The sequence below is a fragment of the Protopterus annectens genome, chromosome 10.part0, assembly GCF_019279795.1.
Source record: "Protopterus annectens isolate FY-2018-M chromosome 10.part0, PAN1.0, whole genome shotgun sequence".
NCBI lineage: Eukaryota > Metazoa > Chordata > Ceratodontiformes > Protopteridae > Protopterus > Protopterus annectens.
The window spans coordinates 628,305,234-628,324,345 of record NC_056744.1 but is presented as its reverse complement, the minus strand read 5'-3'; the positions used below and the strand labels follow the sequence as shown (position 1 = coordinate 628,324,345).

The 19,112-nt window shown below is 38.1% G+C and overlaps 1 protein-coding gene across 1 annotated transcript; it reads left to right on the top strand.

Annotated features, from left to right (window-relative positions):
* Positions 1–1,042: 1,042 nt before the first annotated feature.
* On the top strand, positions 1,043–1,637 carry TCTA (T cell leukemia translocation altered). The gene has a single exon (XM_044084856.1). It carries the CDS (start codon positions 1,299–1,301, stop codon positions 1,620–1,622), a length of 324 nt encoding a protein of 107 aa, XP_043940791.1. The 5' UTR covers positions 1,043–1,298; the 3' UTR covers positions 1,623–1,637.
* Positions 1,638–19,112: the final 17,475 nt, after the last annotated feature.

Here is a 19,112-nt window from a genome sequence, read left to right as displayed (position 1 = left end):
CCTGATATAACCTTTAACATTCAAAACATTTGCAGGTATGCTTCTCCTCCAGACATTCATTGTATCGTTTTCATGGCGTTGGATGTCACCTGTATATGCTTAAAAACTTTTGTGGGTTTAAAATAGGAGAGAAATGGGCGCCTTTATTAATCTCAGGATTTTGTTGTCACAATACGCCAACTTTGTGCTGGAAAATGATATTGTGAAGCCTATTTATCAACTTATTTGCTCAAGTCAAGGACAACCCCAAAATTAATGGGCTACAAAAGTCCTCAATAGTGGAAAGTTCTTAAATGCCGCTTAAAAAGTTAAGAGAAGTACATGTTTAGCATCAACGTTCATTTTCTGAATAAGTAGGATATTCTAATGTATGGCATTACTGGTTAATTACAACCCTTTGTGATTTACGTGTGTGTGTGTGTGTGTGTGTGTGTGTGGGGGGGGGGGGGGGGGCAGGGTTGCCAACTTGCCACCTTTTCAAATGCCCAAAGTGGGATATGTTTCGTACAAACGTCAGATTTTGCAGGGCAAAACATCCACGGACAGTACAAAAGACAGAACTTCACTTTTTTGCCTAAATAAAAGCTTATTCTTGTAGCATTTTAGTTGTTTATTATGTTTCTTATAACATTTAGGTGTTTCAGATACAGAATAACTGTGTTATGCAAGTATTACATAAAATATAGGAAATATGTTTGTCCTAAATTCTCAGGGCATTTGCCATTTTTTAATTTTTTATGCAGGACACAACTTCTCAAAGAGGGACTGTCCCTCGCAAAGTGGGACAGGTGGTAACCCTAGGGGGGGGGGGGGGGGGTGTATTTATGAAAGACAGGGCCGACTACAAACGGTGAGGGGGATTTGTTTTCATACCCATAACTTAGCACGTTCACGCTGTGCACGCTCGTTGGACTTTTTTTAACCTATAAGCGTTACTTCTATGACTGTTTAAAGTAGCAGATTCGCTAATAACCAAAGTGAGGGGAGAAGAAATCTCTCGATATATTTGCTTAATAAAATAGCTAAATGGTTTATCCGCATTAAATACGACACCTGCCCTAACAACTTGTGTGTTAGTAATGGAAAATGTTACTTCGGTGAATTGGCGAATCTAATGTTCTAAATGTATCGCGTTTTGCCGTTACTGGCGTAATTGTTTTGACAGAATGCAACTCAACATGGAAACAGCTAGAGGAGGGTGTTTCTGGTGTTCTCTGTTTGATCCTTTGGTTAGTTTTTAACATTTTATTGGACATCAGAAAACATTTAAGAGTAATGTTTCTATTAGATTTCTTTAAATGGAGGCGACGTGGGATCTAGAGTTTCTTTTCCAGTTCCTGGATTATCTAATGTCTTATTGTACAGAGTTTCTAGACGAGTGGAGGAGCAATGACATGAAAGTATCGATTTTTAAAATCCTCCTGGGATGGCTGGTATTTAGCCTTTTGGCAATCCATGTGGCTTGGAGCATATATGGACCTACAGTGAACTTCATGTATTACCGACAAGGTAAAGGAAGCAGCGGCTCTGTTTTTCCCCCACTTGATAGCAGTCTGGCAGTCCTACCTTTAATAACATATGGTACACTGGGGCATGGAAATGGCCTGAGTTCGGCAAAGTGAGCGGAAAGTGAAAGCACTGGGATAAGAAAGGGTTGTTGCATAGAGGGTCGTAGTACGTTGTATTTATATAAGGTTTGATAGGCTGTAGATTGGAGTAAATGGCCCATTGACACTGCATACAATGTACTGCGGGTGTTACGTTTTGTTAACTGGTAAAGGTACTTAACCAACATGCACTGAGTATCTTTAGATTGATAATTCTCATAATTAATTTTAGCAAAGGGCTTTAGGCACACGTATCATGTTTAATATACGTATGCAGGCACGAATTTGGTAACTTGTTCATCATTTGCATGCGATTTGCTACTTGAGTTTTTCTGTATTTTGTACCCAGCCTGTGGCTGAAAAGGGTCACTAGGTTAGCCCACCTACCCAGTAACTAGCCGTGACGTAGATGTAGGAGTGAGGCATTTTGTATCTTTTTTTTTATTGTGTTAACTAGGTATTCTAGACCGGGAAGAAAAAAAAATATATATATATATACACACACATACATATATATATATATATATATATATATATATATATATATATATATATATCTATAATTCACTTTGTAGAGAAATAATAACGGAATACGATTTAAGCTTGGTTGGTGACATGTCTTTTAAAATAGAAGTGTTGAGGACTAGGTGATAAGCTCCACTGACTTTTTTTTTTTTTTTTGGATTTAGGTGTCTGCATTACTTTCCCCATACTGTCATCTTTGTTTGTACAGTTTTTCTTTATATTGTTTGGGCTTGTTTGTAAATTGTAGTTTAATCTAGCTAGTTTGTTATATAGAAACTGTATTATCTTAGATATGTGGCTTTAGCATTTGTAGTGCTCCTTTGCAGAGATCTGATGCTGTCGCTGAAAGCTTGATCGTTATTAAAAGTAAAAGTTCAGATTTGTTTGTTTGTGTGCTTGTTTTGCTGTGGTCAGGTCTCTTAAAGAAGTTGCAATGTTGCAACAGCTGTCCCAAAACTAAGGCAGGATATCCATGGTAAACACTTCTGTTAAATTCTACAAATATCGAATACCACTGAAGAAACCAGAAATATAGATAGACTAAGTATCAAAAAGTGGCACTAAGTATGAACAAATTATTCATTCTGGTGTTAAGCCAGGGAAATATATAATATATCATTAAGGTTAATTACAAAGTGACATATACAGCATAATGGATGCAGTTTAAAAAGGGAGATGTTGGATATGGGGTACATCAATTTAATACTAATGATCTGATTTACAGCAGTCTGCTTGACTCCTTTACTCATTCCATGGTTACATCCTTGTTCTAATCCAGGGTCATATGGGAGCCAGAGCCTCTTCAGCACTTTGCAGGCATACAGCAACAAAACTATTTCTGAAAAAAGACACTGAAAACAGACACACATCATACATACCCACTGACAAACTGAATGACTGCCAGTTCACCTACAGCACATCTTTGCTAAACGGAAGGAAAACGACGTGCCTTGTGAAACCCCATATGTGGACGAAGGAGGGACAAGCAGACTCCACAAAGCAGTCCTTCAGGTCAAGAATTAAACTGAAAACTGAACTACTGTGATGCAGCAATTCTAACTGCTGAGTCAGTGCACCTCCCCAATCCTCTATTTTTTTTATCCGTCTAGTTATCTCTCCATCACTTATTATCCAGATTAGTGGGCTGATTAGTGAGCCCTTTTCAATCGTAACCTAGACCACAGGGCCATGGGTAAATACTATGCATTACATGTAGAAACACACACAAATATCAACTAGCATTTTCTTCTGTCACATTGAAATTTCATAATTTTATTTATGTAATTTGCCAAGTAGGTTTTAGTTGGGCAGAATTCATGTCCACAGAAATCTAGGGGAAACAAGCTGAAACAACAAAAAGTAATGTTCTGAATGAGCACTACATAAAGTCATTTATATGGATTGAAGAGATTAACTTGTGAAAGTTGGCTAAAGAAACAGTGGCAGGTAACATAATTCAAGGAGGTAAGGATAACACACTCCATGTCCAAATATTAATCGCCAGTGAAGCCGTGAAAGTTACCTACTACAAATTAATATGAAAGTGACACAAATACTAGTTACCATAACAAATACAATTCTGTGATGTCCATACTTTTTCAGATCAGTCATGGATCACTTTCACATTTTTAATGAGTGTAGCTGGGCTTGCATAATCTGTGTCCCTTTACCTGAAGGAGAGCTCCCTGGTGCCTTACAAAACTGACTAGGCCTTTCCATTTTTACTGTCACCCAGAGCTGTAGCAAAATAGAAGAGTAACCAGAAACATGACAATAAAAAGAAAAGAGAAGTTATGAGAACTATGAAATTCAAGAATTGCAAATGGTTGGATTGCTTAGCCTATATTCCCTGATCATTTGATCATTGTTGTGCAAGCCTCTGCTTGCACAGTAGCAGCTTGTCTGTCTTAGACCACCATTTCCTTCCTGCTCCCAGGATGGACAAACTGACATAAGACAGTCACTTCCACCCTCCTCTGCTTAACTCTTCACCACCTTAGCAGTTAAAAGAACTCGGGTAGTTTGAGCCATAGCTTTGTACCTGTATGTCAAGTTGCTGTGCTTCTTTGTACTTTACTATTGCCAGATGTTGTTTGTGTGTCCTCCCTATCGTTTGCCTTCTCGTATGCTTCAGATGTATTATTTTGTTAGCTTCGACATTAAGCCATGGAAACAACTTATTTCTTCCTTTAAAGATAAATTATTTTTTTATTGATTATTTTTTCTCAGGCCAGTCTTTCACTGTAACACTTTTCAGTAATTGCGGTTCTAAGTCAGTCACTGCATTTCTAAAATGTTTTTTTTTTTTCTGCCATGTGTAACTGTAATATTACCTAGCAGTCTGTCATTCGTCTTGTAGCAGCTCTTCATGCATCTGTGGTAAACATGCTATACTTAATATATCTGACAAGTGTAGTTCCTTGTCTGACTGTATTTCACTTTCAGATGTTATTTCTGTGGATTAACATCCTCTACATTCAGAGGTACCTTGTACAAGGGCTTTCTGAATTTATTTTGCAAAGTTTGTGGTGTTTTTTCCATCAAAACTGTTTGTTCTCTTGTAAGATCACTACTCCTACACCATACTGACTACCATCACTTGCAACACAACTAGCATTGATTCCTGAACAGTTCAGAATTCCTTTCTTGTTCATAGTTTATAGACAGTCCTTTGCTGTATTAACTTTATTAGAAGCATTATTTGTCTCAAAGTATAAGTTTTGCAAGATAATGCATCATTCATGGAACCTCTGTCATCATCTTTCGGCTTTTCCCGTTAGGGGTCGCCACAGCGGATCATCTATTTCCATTTCTTCCTATCCTCTGCATCTTGCTCTGTCACACCAACCACCTGCATGTCCTCTCTCACCACGTCCATAAACCTTATTTTAGGCCTTCCTCGTTTCCTCTTACATGGCAGCTCCATCCTTAGCATCTTTTTCCCAGTATACTCATCATCCCTCCTCAGCACATGTCCAAACCAACGCAATTTCGTCTCTCTTGCTTTGTCTCCAAACTGTCCAACATGAGCTGACCCTCTAATATACTGATTCCTAATCCTATCCATCCTAGTCACACCGAGTGCAAATCTTAACATCTTTAACTCTGCCACATCCAGCTCTTAACTCCTGCCTTTTTGTCATTCCCACTGTTTCCAACCCATATAACATAGCTGGTCTCACTACTGTCTTGTAAACCTTCCTTTTCACTCTTACTGGTACCCGTCTGTCACAAATCACTCCTGACACTCTTCTCCACCCATTCCACCCTGCCTGTACTCTCTTCTTCACCTCTCTTCCACATTCACCATTACTCTGAACTGTTGATCCCAAGTACTTAAACTCGTCCACCTTTATCAACTCTACTCCCTGCATCCTCACCATTCTTCTACCCTCCCTCTCATTTGCACACATATATTCTGTCTTAGCCCTGCTGACCTTAATTCCTCTGCTCTCTAGAGCATATCTCCACCTCTCCAGAGTCTCCTCAACTTGATTCCTACTCTCACTGCAGATCACAATGTATCTGCAAACATCATAGTCCACGGGGCCTCCTGTCTGATCTCATCTGTCAACCTGTCAATCACCACTGCAAATAAGAAAGGACTCGGCGCTGATCCTTGATGTAATCCCACCTCCACTTTAAACGGATCTGTCACTCCCACTGCAGTCCTCACCACTATCACACTACCCTCGTACATATCCTGTACCACTCTTACATACTTCTCGGCCACTCCCGACTTCCTCATACAATACCACAACTCGTCTCTAGGCACCCTGTCATATGCTTTCTCCAAGTCTACAAAGACACAGTGCAACTCCTTCTGACCTTCTCTGTATTTCTCCAATAACACTCTCAGAGCAAACATCGTATCTGTAGTGCTCTTTCCTGGCATGAAACCATACTGCTGATTACTAATCATCACCTCCCTTCTTAACCTAGCTTCTACTACTCTCTCCCATAACTTCAAGCTGTGACTGATCAGTTTTATCCCTCTGTAGTTACTGCAGCTCTGCACATCACCCTTATTCTTAAAGATAGGTACCAAAACACATTTTCTGCACTCCTCAGGCATCCTCTGACTTTCCAAAATTTCATTAAACAATCTACTTAAAAATTCCACTGCCATTTCTCCTAACCACCGCCATACTTCCATTGGGATGTCATCTGGGCCAACAGCCTTTCCATTCTTCATCCTCTTCATAGCTGTCCTTACTTCCTCCTTGCTAATCTGTTTCACTTGCTGATTCACTATCCCCACATCATCCAACCTTCTCTCTCTCGTTCTCTTCATTCATCAGCCTCTCAAAATACTCTTTCCATCTACTCAACACACTCTCCTCTCTTGTGAGTACCTTTCCCTCACTATCCTTTATCACCCTTACTTGCTGCACATCTTTCCCATGGAACCTTTTCATGGAACCTCTGTATTGCCTGCTTATTTTCGGCTTTGCACTGTTCATCTTAATTCAGTTTTGATATTGGGATACAGCCCATATATTTCAAGCCAGTTAATCTTAATTTTATGTTAAATAAGAGCAAATGTAAAATATCTAAAATAACAATGAAAGTAAAAATAAAATTAATTCATTTAAGCGATTTTTGTCTCTTTGTGGAGACTTCTTCAGACTAAACTGACACATTATTTTTTACACTAAAATACTTGGCACACAAGTCATATGACTAATCACATGATGATCAGTATCTAAATTTCTTCCTTTTCAAATACATTTTAGTATTTTGTAATTGAAGCCTGGATGACATCATGCATCTAATCTCGTTTACCAGCTGTGTTTCCACAAGGTCTATCATTCTCAGCATTAAATGTAAGACTAAGATTTACTTCAATTACAGAAAGCAAAAAAACTTTGAGTTGCTGCATTTACTAGCATATTTGGAAAGTACATTATCATGATCACTGATGTGAGCTGCCTGCTTTTATAAGTTCTAAAATACTGTTTTCTTGTTTAGCAGTGTAGAATGCTTCACATGTCGTACAGCAAACTGCATAAATAACATTTCTTGATTTGCAAATAAAAACACCCATAATGTTAATCTTGTAACCTCTGAGAGTTAATTTGGAACTCAAAAAGTCAATAAAACACATTCTAAAGACCAAAGTATGATGTATTAAAACAATATCAAACATCAAAATGTTAAAATACTATAAATGACAGATCAGAAAATTTCCCTCTGTCTTTTTATTAATATATGTTTTATTCTAGAAATAAAAGAATATGAATGGGTAGTAAGGTTAAGGCTGATTTTAAACCAGGTCTAAGCAATACAGTTAGTGTAAAACCTATATTAATAAAAAGACAGAGAGGAAAATCTGTGATCTGTCATTTAGAGTTAATTTGAAACTCGCAGCTTTAATGAATTTACAAAAATGGCAGTCATAATGTTTATATACATTAGCCTTGGTTTGGATAAAACTGGGATTGATAAGCAATTTAATCTGTTTAGAAAATATCTTCTTAGATTGGTTCTTCTTTGTGTAACAAAAGTAGGTACTTTTCCTACCTTGCCCATAGCTTCTGGGAAACTGCTGAGGATTTTCCAACTACATTTAATCACATTTTTAATACTCTAATCATTCACATGGGATTTTTAAGAGCCTAGCCATACTGTAAGTACCGCCATTATTACTATTTTCTGTACACACAACAGACTTTCAATCTGTGAACCTTCATGGTCTATATTTAGTATTCTTATTGGTATTGATTTCCTTAAAGTATAATGCAATTTCCAAAGCAAGTATTAATGATTCTTTGTCCAAACACTCTTCAGTGTCAAGAGTTTAATACATTTTCATTTGGGACCCTTGATGTGGTGCCTATTAGTGTTAGGGGTGGGTGGTGAGAATTAGATATTGAAGTTAAAGAATTTCAATGGATTGTTATATTAAATTCCACCCCCAGGCTTAAATGAAAATAATTTCTTATTACCCATTTTAAAGAAAAGAGCTTTGAACTTATAAACTTAATATTTATTGTATGAGTACAATGGAATGAAGTTTTTCTTTGGTTTTTATTGTTTTTGAAAGATGTTATTGTTTTAATTTTTTTTTAAGTTATAATAGTTAATTTTAATTTTGTTCAGTGTTAATTTAAAAAGGAAATTGACCTCTTGTCACTTCTTATATAAAGGGTTTGTGTTTTTGCGGTTAACTGTTCTGATCAAGTCCCGCATATTGTTTAATGGGACGAAAGCGCTTAACTTTTTTTTTATTTAATAAAAGATTCTTTTTACATTTCGTATCTGGATTTTATTGTGTACTTTGACCCAGGGTACCGAGATTTAAAAAATTGATGGAGCGCTATAATTGTAAGTAAAATGCAAGTAGCTGTTCACATTATTACAAAATTCCATGCATTTAAGTTCATGGGTTATTAAACTCCTGCCTGTTTCTATACCATTCACTCTTCTTTTTTGAATGTTTTGTTAAAATCTATTTGACCCCCTCAGAGACCTTTTTGATGCATCTTACTACACGCGTTGGTCTGCTATACCTTGTCCCTTCCTACTAGTGTTTCTTTCCCACTGTCCCTACACTTCATAGACTACTGGAACTCCATTTCTCTTTCACTTTTCTCTATCGCTCCCACTGTTTAACCATTGTGAGTGCTGTTATACTGCTTGCTGACTTTACAGTACTACTTTCAACTGAAGAGATTGAACTATACTTTTTAGGACCTTTTTAACTGCTGCAAACACTGAAACGCATACGCTAAGCAGGAAAGGTGTGTACTGCTGCAAGCTGTACACTTAAATATTTTTGACTTAAGTACACTAAATGTACTAGGAGGCCTATTTCTCTCCTGCCGTATGTGATTGCCCTACATCTAGCGTTGGCCGCTGTCGCTAACTAATTTAGTCTGTGTAATCTGTAAGCTACTATAATTAATGTCCTTTGCTGGCTGGATTTCATGTATCTGCCTGTTTGTAAACGCTAAATCACTGTCGCTAATACTAAGTCAGGTGAAGTTAGAACACAGGTTGGTTTCTGTATCTTGCCTTTAGATATCTGCCCTTTCCGAGTGTTTTATGCTAGGAGTTTTAGGACTCCTGTGTAGACCTTTTGGCGTGTCTTTTCACCACGTGCTGGTCTGCCTTTCCCTGTCCCTTTCTCATAGTGTTTCCGTGCTGGTCTGCCTTTCCCTGTCCCTTTCTCATAGTGTTTCTCTGACATTGTCCTTTCCTACTATTCTCTAGCTACCACCATTTTATTAACTTGACCATAGATTCAAAATTCAATTAATGCGTTATCTGCCCAAACTGACCCACATGCTCATTTATATATTCAAAATACATATATACATAATAAAACTAAAAACCGCACAAATAAGAAGATACTTATTTGTAATATAAAAAAAACTTCTTGAAAAATAATTAAACACCATTAACACTGAACTATATGCGACTAATAAATAAAACAAGCAATAAAGGACACGGACACTGAACGGATGATTAAGCTTTTGTTCCTTAACGATCATAGAACTTCTTCAGAATGACAGGAGTTACAGTGGAGACAATACTAAATAAGAGTTAGTGTCATGTGATTGTACAGTATCCAATAAAAAGACTGCAGTTACTACAGTTCATTTGTTGTGTTTTTTTTTTTTTTTTTTTTTTTCAAATGTAAATATGTCACTTATTGGGTACTTTCACTACTCACTGCAATCTTTTTATTGGATACTGTACAATCACATAACACTAACTCTTATTTAGTATTGTCTCCACTGTAACTCCTGTCATTCTGAAGAAGTTCTATGATCGTTAAAGAACGAAAGCTTAATCATCCATTCAGTGTCCGTGTCCTTTATTGCTTGTTTTATTTATTAGTATATATGTATATATATATATATATATATATATATATATATATATATATATATACAACCTCACTGTTTTTCAGTAATAAGTGTTGTTTACGTGATTGACTACCTGATCCTCTGGTGCATTACTTGGCTTAATATCTGCTGTCTGTGATTGATTACCTGCTACCCGAAGTGCATTACTGTTACATAATGGCAAATTATCTGTTGTTTAAGTCAGAAATGTCTGATTCTTTGTGACTTGGACCATTTCCTGCAGTGTTTTAACTTTTTCTGTAAATTGTATATATTGTCTTACTGCATCTGTGTCCTCACTGCCCCCTCCACACTAATCCCTCACCTCTGCCCCCTACCACCACTCATATCCACTTTCACCCTATCCTACCTCACATTCACTTCAGCTGTCCCCCTACCTATACTGCACAGTTACTCAGTCACTCTTCTAGTCCCTATTCCCATAGCCCCTTGCAACTTACTTGTCTTATTTTTATGTTTTTCAGGTTTACCTAATTGCTACCTGTGCTTCCCTGACTCTACTTCAGGCCCAAACTCTCTGGAAAACCACCTTCTGACAAACATCTGCAGTCTGTTTCATTCCTTAGTGGAATTAATCTAAATATGTACTGCTCACCTGAAAATTATATTTGCTGCCTATAATCTCTGGGCTTACCCCTGTGTTAGCTGCAGCCCACCTGCTGACTGCTCCCTCTCATCTACCTCTTCCTCCAACTCTTACCTGAACATCCCTCAGTCTTCCTACCCCCTTCTCTGCCCTACTCCTCTCCACTGTTAACCATACCTCCTTTATGAACTACTCTTTTCTCTTTACCCATTCCTCTTTTAATCTGCTTGTTTTCCTCTCTACCAAAGTAGGATATTCTAATTACTCCCTTTACCTTGTCTTACCCTGCTCTTCCTTACATTTCTAGACTTGTGCCTTGCTTCCTACCTCCTGCTGTCCTAATCTCAGGCCAACTATCTCTGCTTATAGCTAGAACCCTACACACTTTCCTCTCCCTTTCTTCTCTTTCACTGATTGTTTGTTTGTTTTTTCTCAGGCTTTCCTTTTGGATTTAGCCCCGCTCCGCTCCCCTACCCCCATTCCCACCTACTCCCTGTACAGTTTCCTTTATACTTAACCATCCTTCCCCTTCCTGCTCAGCCATCCACTACAATTCCACTTCCTGCTTATTACCACTCCCACAATTCAACATCGAATCACACTTAGCATATTCTCCTATTTTATATCATTTCTTACACTTCCCCTCTTCCTTCCTTAACCAAACTACTCATCATGCTGCATCTACTTATATCTGCAGCATTACTCGCTATGCTCTCTGTTACTACCTCCTATCACTTCTACCTCAGAAACTGTGTTCCCCAACCTCTCACTCACACTACAGCTTTCCTACTTCATCTTCTTTTACCATCTCTCCAGATCTCTTTAACTCTTCTATCATAACTCTGTACAAAAGACACATATTACAAATTCTCAAACCTTCTAATAGGGCTAAGTCTAGACTTACCAATTACTATCAACTTTTCACATCAAGTGCTCTTCTCTGTAAACAGTTACTCTCCTCAGGGGACATCCACCCCAACCCAGGCCCCTCTACACCTCTCCTCCCTCCCTTATCTACCTTAACTACCTCCTCCTCACAACCCTCTTCCAACAGCCTACCAGATATACAACCTCAGTCCCATAACTCAATCCCATGCAAACACCTAACCTTTTTATTCACTAAATATTCAAAGCCTAGCAAATAAAATTACTGAACTGCACTCTTGGATAACTTACAACACCCCTCACATCCTATCCCTATCGGAAACGTGGCTCAAGCCACATACTTCAAACAGTGAAATACTCCATCCTGGCTACATCTACCTCTCTGATAAAACTTCAAAGAAAGGAGGTGGTGTAGCCATCCTGTACTCTACTCTAACAGGCTTAAACTTTCACTGTACCTCACACCTATTCTTAACTTCCACCCTGCTGAACTCCTCATTATAAACTTTCATCTGAATCCACACAAAAAACTTGCTATCACATCACTTCCATCTATCTTCCTCCTGGCAACAATGTACCCATTCTAGAAAACATATCCTGGTACTCTCTCAACATACCTTATGAAACACTTGTACTTGGTGATGTCAATATAGACTGGTCAAAACTTTCTACTGACTCTACCTTACTTAGTATTCACCTTCATGGTTTCCACCAACTCATTTCTATCCCCACTCGTTTCCACAAAAACTCAACCTCCAGCTCCACAATAGACTGGATTCTTACCAACTCCCCTCAACACTACCACCAGCCCAAAACCCTACCAGACTCCCTTAGTGACCATCTCTCTACCTCTACCCTGAGATACGACCCACATACTGCTAAACCCCACCTTTTTAGAGATTGTCGGAAACTATCCACATTTAATTCTTCTCAGTTTAACTCAATTCTACAAAACATTGACTGGTCCATCCTTAGACAACTCCCTCTGAATGATGCCGTTGACACTTTTTTTTTTTTAATAGCATTTTCCTGAATATTCTACTCTGGACTCCCTAGATCCCTCCAGGAAGAGGAAGATCGAAGTGAAATCTAATCATGCCTCCTGGCTTTCAAAAGAAACTAAGTCCATCATGAAACAAAGAGACAGTGTCTGGAAAGCCTGGATCAAAACTAAACAAACACCTCATCTTCTCAAATACAGACAACTATGTAATCTTGCTAAAAAACGGACAATAATAGACAAAAATAATTTTATAGCTCAGGCCAGCATGAACATAGATCTAACCCCCGTAAATTCTGGTCAACACTTAGCAGCATCCTTTACCCAGGCTCTCCCTCTAACCCATCCCCTACCCAAACATGACTCCTGAGGAAACGGCTACTCTACTTAATTCCCACTTTATTTCTTCCATCCAAAATCTCCTACCCTCTCAACCTAACTCCTCCTCCTTACCAGACGCATCACCCACCCCCAATACTACTTTTATTTCCTTCAAGGCAGTTCCCACTTCTTACATCAATTTTCTACTGCTCAAATTCAAACCCTGCTCTCCCTCTACTGACAAATTACCTCCTACCTTCCTCAAAGATGCAGCTGACTCTATTGCCTACCCAGTGACTATATTAATAAATAGATCTATGCTAGAATCTACTGTTCCTACTCTATGGAAATCTTTCTACACTACCCCTCTCCATAAAGGAGCTAACTCCACTGACCCTTCCAGCTATCGACCTATTGCCATTCTATCCCATCTAGCTAAGATACTAGAAAAATGTATTCATACACAGCTTCTTAATCACCTTCTCAATCATAACTTACTGACCCCTACCCAACATGGTTTTCACCCCTATCACAGCACAACTACTGCTCTACTCTCCTTCACTCATACCATTGCAGAATCCCTGGACAGTAATAAACATATCTCCTATCTCTTTCTAGACCTCTCCAAAGCCTTTGATACAGTATCCCATCCTTTACTTCTATCTAAATTGGCAACTTTCACCTATCCTCCTCCACCCTCAGCTGGTTCGCTAGCTGTCTGTCTGGAAGCGAACAATCTGTCAAATGGCTCTCCTCCTTCTCTTCCTTTCCTGCCTGTCTGTCTACTGGTGTTCCACAGGGTTCCATCTTGGGTCCCCTTTTATTCAACATCTTCACCTCTTGCAGTCAGTCATCTCCCATACAATACGCTGATGACTCCACTATTATTTCTACAGCCGACAACATCTCTGACCTACACTCACTAACCCAAAAAGCTCTACTTTCCACCGAACAATGGCTTTCAAAAAACTTACTAATCCTCAATCCCAAAAAAAAAAACAAACTTACTCTTCTTGCCCCGTTCTCTTGCTCATCATAGATCATCCTTTGTCATTAAGTCTTGTAACAATACAGCCAATCCAACCTGACACCTACACTAAACTCTTAGGGGTCATCATTGACGATGAACTAAAATTCAATCAACCCATACAACAATGCATAACGAAAACCCATCAGAAACTAGGTCTCTTATACCGGAACAGAAAATTACCTCACTTCTGAGGCTAGACTCCCCCTAGGCCAAACACGTCTCCTCTGTGTTGCCCCAGTTCTCACAAATATTCAAACTACCCTGAACAAATTCCAACAAACCTACCACAAAATAGCCAGTCATCACTAACTCCCCAAACAACACGCACCACTGTATTGCCTTAAAGTCTCTACAATGGCTGGAACTCCCACAACTACTACATATCTACCAATTTCACATGCTGCACTCTATGCTCTTTAAACCCTCCTGCTGCCCATCTTTATCTCTCCTAGTCTCTATCTATACCCCTTCTCAATCTCTCCGCACCTCAAATCAGCAATTGCTCGATATCTACCACCCTAATAAGTCAGTAGGTAAGCAACTCTACAAACACTGTGTGGCCCAAGCTTGGAATAAACTTCCCCTGGACATGCGCTCTGTCTCTGACACTCCACTATTTAAAAAAGAACTTAAGACACATTTTACTCAGGTCCAGAACCTGTCCCTGCTATGACCCTACATAGCTCTCCCCTCCCCCCACACTCGCATCACTGTCAGTTGATCCTACTCGCACACTCTTGACTCTGTCATTGTACAGTAACAAAGAATTTGTTCTGAGAAGAAAAAAAAATTTCAGTTTATCTTTTCTTTCAATTTATTATCTTCACGTGTAGTTGTTTATTTCTTACTATTGTTTGCTGTTATTATTTGTAGTACTTGTTTTCTTACTGTAATTATATATTGTACTTTCTGGAGCTTTTCTCCTCTGGTCTCCACTGAAAATGGGACAAAATCCCAATTGGACTAACCCGGTTAACAAGTGTCAATAAATAAATAATTCTGTCTGTGTTTTCTTCCCGTTTTTTTTTTTTTGTATTTTATATTCCACTTAATTTCTTTCTTTTTTCCTTTCTCATCTCAGTTATGTTTGTGTTCTGCTTTGTTGTTGTCAAAGCCGTGTATATGCAGTGAGCACCTCACTAGCCCTTTTCAAGAGAAATCTTGACTGGATGGGAAATAGAATGTTCACTAAAGAAACAAAACAAAACACCAGAAAAGGATTAATTTTACTTTTTACTGATGCATTTACCTTTCGCCTTCAATGGAATACCATTTTACATCAAACAGCCAGTTTAAATACTCATACAATCATTAATTTCAAATAAATTTCAACCAATGACATTCAGTGATGTATTACAAAACATTTAAAGCTCCCCTCACTCGGCAAATTTGTCCATATATTCATACAGCTTAACCAAAGATTTGATATATAAATACCCAATTTTATACAATTTTCCTTATAGAATAAAGTGCAAATGATAATGTACAAATAACACTGTGCAAATAATTCTGTGCAAATGATTCCATACCCATATGTTCTATGCAAAATGGTTCTGTGCAAATATTTTGTACAAACAGTTCTATACAAATAATATGCCTACTCCCAATGTTTCCAATACCCAATTTGACAATATCTGACTGTGAATACATTCAAAATGTAATCATGCTAACTAGACATCCAAAGATGCTGTAGTTATTAAAACAGTCGAACATGTCCACGGATACCCTACTACTAATTTTAAACTACCTGTCGGAAATGTATATTCATGTCCAGCACCATATTTAACCCCCTGGGATAAAGCGTTCCAAAATTGATGATACATTTGCTCTCTAGCTGGAGTAACTTGTCACCTGAAACCTCTCCTCTATTTGAATTGGGTTTGGCTAACACACTAAAAAAAAAGGATTTGTTGGAGCCCCCATGTTTTCGTATAAAATGATCTGCCACGGGACTCTCCAACCTGGCTCTCCTGATATCTCCCAGGTGCTCCAACATCCTCTGTTTTACTGGTCTTTTGGTCTGGCCGATATACCATGGGACGGGCGTACAACTGCATCCTGTAATATACACAACTCCCCTTTAATTGCAATTGTACAAATCCATAGCCCTATAAATGTTCCCATTGATATTTACCCCATCCAAATTCCTAATGTACCTGTAAACCATGCATTTACTGCAGTGGAAACTGCCCTTTCTGTCAAATCCACTTCCTAATTTGCCCAACCAAAGCAATTCCTTTAGATTTTTAAATCTTCTATACGAAAAGGTAACCTTCTGTGGAAAGTCGTCATATTTTTCATCGCTGAGGACAATGGGCCAGTACCTCTTTACCAACTCGTTTAAAATATTCAAAAATGGAGTGAACTTGTTGACAAAAAAATAGGGGTTCCTTTACCTCTGCCTCCCTCAAACCAGTTCTCACTGTAATAGAGGTTCTTCCCTCACTTCTTATTGTTTTGTATGCTAACCCCAACTTTCTTCTCACCCTGTTCTCCGCTAACTTTACGATACACTTCTTGTATCCCTGCTAGATACTTTATCCCTCACTGTCTTGAACTCACTCAATAAATCATTTTTCTTAAATGTATTGTTGGCTATTCTCAAAAATTCCCCATAGGGCAGTGAATCTAAGAGATGGGGAGCATGCATACTATCTGCGGATAAAAAATTGTTAACCGATATTTCCTTTATATAGGGTTTAAAACCTATCTGCAAGTTTTCATCCACATAAAATTGCAAATCCAGATATTGGATGGTTGTCCTGTTTGTTGTAAAAGTGAACCCCAGGCCAAATTCATTTTCCCCCAACTCACGCATAAACAAATTGAATTCCTCCATGTTCCCTCTACAGACAAAAATTAAATTGTCTATATAGCTTTTGAAAAACACTACTTTGCTCTTAAAAAAATGCTAAAGATTTTCTCCTTCTTAAAAAAAATCCATGCACAAAATTGCGTATACAGGGACGCAAGCTGCCCCCATCGCTGTTCCTTCCCTATGCAAATAAAAAGTGTTGTTGAATTTAAAGCAGTTGTGAGTTAATGAGAATTCCAACAGACAAATTATAAAGTCTGTTCGAGGGCCCTCTCCTAACATTTTCCTTAATGGCTTCCAGACCTCGCACATGCTTTATGTTCATGTATAAAGACTTTACATCCAGACTGGCCCAATAGTGGTCAGATGACCACACCAAGCCGCCTAGTATATCAGATAGCATCTTGCCGAACTTAATATGGGAGCTTACTCTACCCAAATAACCTTTTAAATGGAAATCCAAAATCACCCCCACATTTTGTAGGAAAGCCCCTTTGCCCGACACTATGGGTCTTCCTGGGGGGTCCCTCATACTTTTATGTACCTTGGGGATCACTTTGAACAACGCATCCCTGGGCCATTTGATATGCAATTTTTGAACATCTGCTGTATTCAGTAAACCCAATCTCTCCCCCCTCTCTAAGATTTCCAATAGTGCGTCATTAAATTCCCTTACCGGGTTCCTATCAAGTTTAATGTACACAGAGTGATCCTCCAATAACGTATAAGCCATATTGTACTGGGTGGTATCCATTACCACCCAGTTGCTACCCTTATCAGTTTGTGTAAAAATGTATTTATCATTACACTCCCTTAAACGTTGAAGAGCCTCCCATTGGCCCTTCGACAGATTATGTAACCCTGGACTACTTCTGAACTTATTGTATTTCCATTTGCTTGCATAACACCTTTTCAAACAAAACTATATTTGCTGATAATTTCTGAGGCATAAAACCACTGTGATATGGTACAGGAGGTAAAGACATTTTTCCATATCCAGTGAAAAATTCTTTAGTTGAAATTCCCCCTTCATTTACATCATCATCCTCATCTACATAATCATATATGGAAACATTCAGTAATGGATTTTCCCCTAGTTGTTCATTTACCTCATTAATGACATCACCATCAACATTTCCAAGCCCAACATTGTGGTGATTTGTAGCCTGCATTACTTTGAGTGGGTTCAATCCAGCTGCTACTTCTGTCTTTTGTGTTTATCTGCTTCAGTTTGTGTTTAGTGACTTTTTTGAGAATGCTGAATATAACGAAAAGCTTTCCTTTAGGAATAAATGTTTCAGCTTGTACTTAGAAGCCTGCAGCTGCGGACTAATTGTTTGCTGTTTTGTTTCCATAGAGACAAGCTGTTAAGGCAATGAAAAGCCAGAATACTAGTTTCTTCAAGCCTAAAAGCTAATGTCTTACAAAAGCATGCAAATTGTTTTCACATCAGGTAGGGGAATAAAGATAAAAAAAGAACAGATAGCAATTAGTGTAAGTAGAAGCACAGGCAGATAACATGCATCTTAGCATGGATGACCTCAATTTTAGGTTAAGGTCAGCATTTGCAGTGGTCTACTTGGGGCAGCTGTTCCTATTAGTAGGGTTAAACTTCATTATTTGAAGATGTAGATAGTTATAACATGTTGGGAGGGGTGGTATTTTTTTTTGTAGTGTTTTCATTAAAACAAAAAAGTCTTGTAAAATGTGACATGTTCCAGTGTTGATAATAATAAAAACCTGTATAAAGAAGTGACCTGCCTAACATTAATGGATACATGTATCACAAAAACTGGAATCTGTCATATTTAGTAGGTGGGGGAAAAATGACTTTTTATCATAATGGCAATACTTCCCGTATTATACTGGAATGTAAATGGCCTCACTGGTATAGACAAAAAGGAAAAGACTATTTAATTATATTAAGAAATGCAGAGTATAAATAGCAATGATATATGAGACACATTTGGGGAGAACTGAGCATGTAAATTTGATAAAATGATTTTAAGATAGATATTCAGTAGAATATCAAAGGAAAAGAAAAAAGAGGAATACCTATATTAATTGCTATTGGAGCTCCAATAGTGATATATGAAAAAAGATAATGGCAGATCTATGGTTGTAAGAGGCTACTGGCATGGGATGAGGTTTACACTGGTATGTATCTATATTTCACCTAAAACTGCTATTAAGAAGCTTAAAAATTTGGCAGCTGCAATCCACTTTCAACAGGAATATTACCTATAGGTGGGGACTGGAATTTGAATCGCAACAATGAGGATGTATTTAGGGGGCCTAGAATGGAAAAATTAACAAAGATGGGTAGATTTCTGAAGAAGTTTATGAAAATATTTGGTGTGGAAGACCTGAATGCATTAGTAGGAACTCTGAGAGAATTTACATATTATTTCCCAAGGTACAGTAACTGGGCTAGACTAGAAAGAAGTTGTATTTCACAGGAACATGTGC

What these genes read in the sequence shown, in the direction of transcription:
- TCTA (XM_044084856.1), top strand. Translation starts at nt 1,299, where the DNA reads ATGGAGGCGACGTGGGATCTAGAGTTTCTTTTCCAGTTCCTGGATTAT.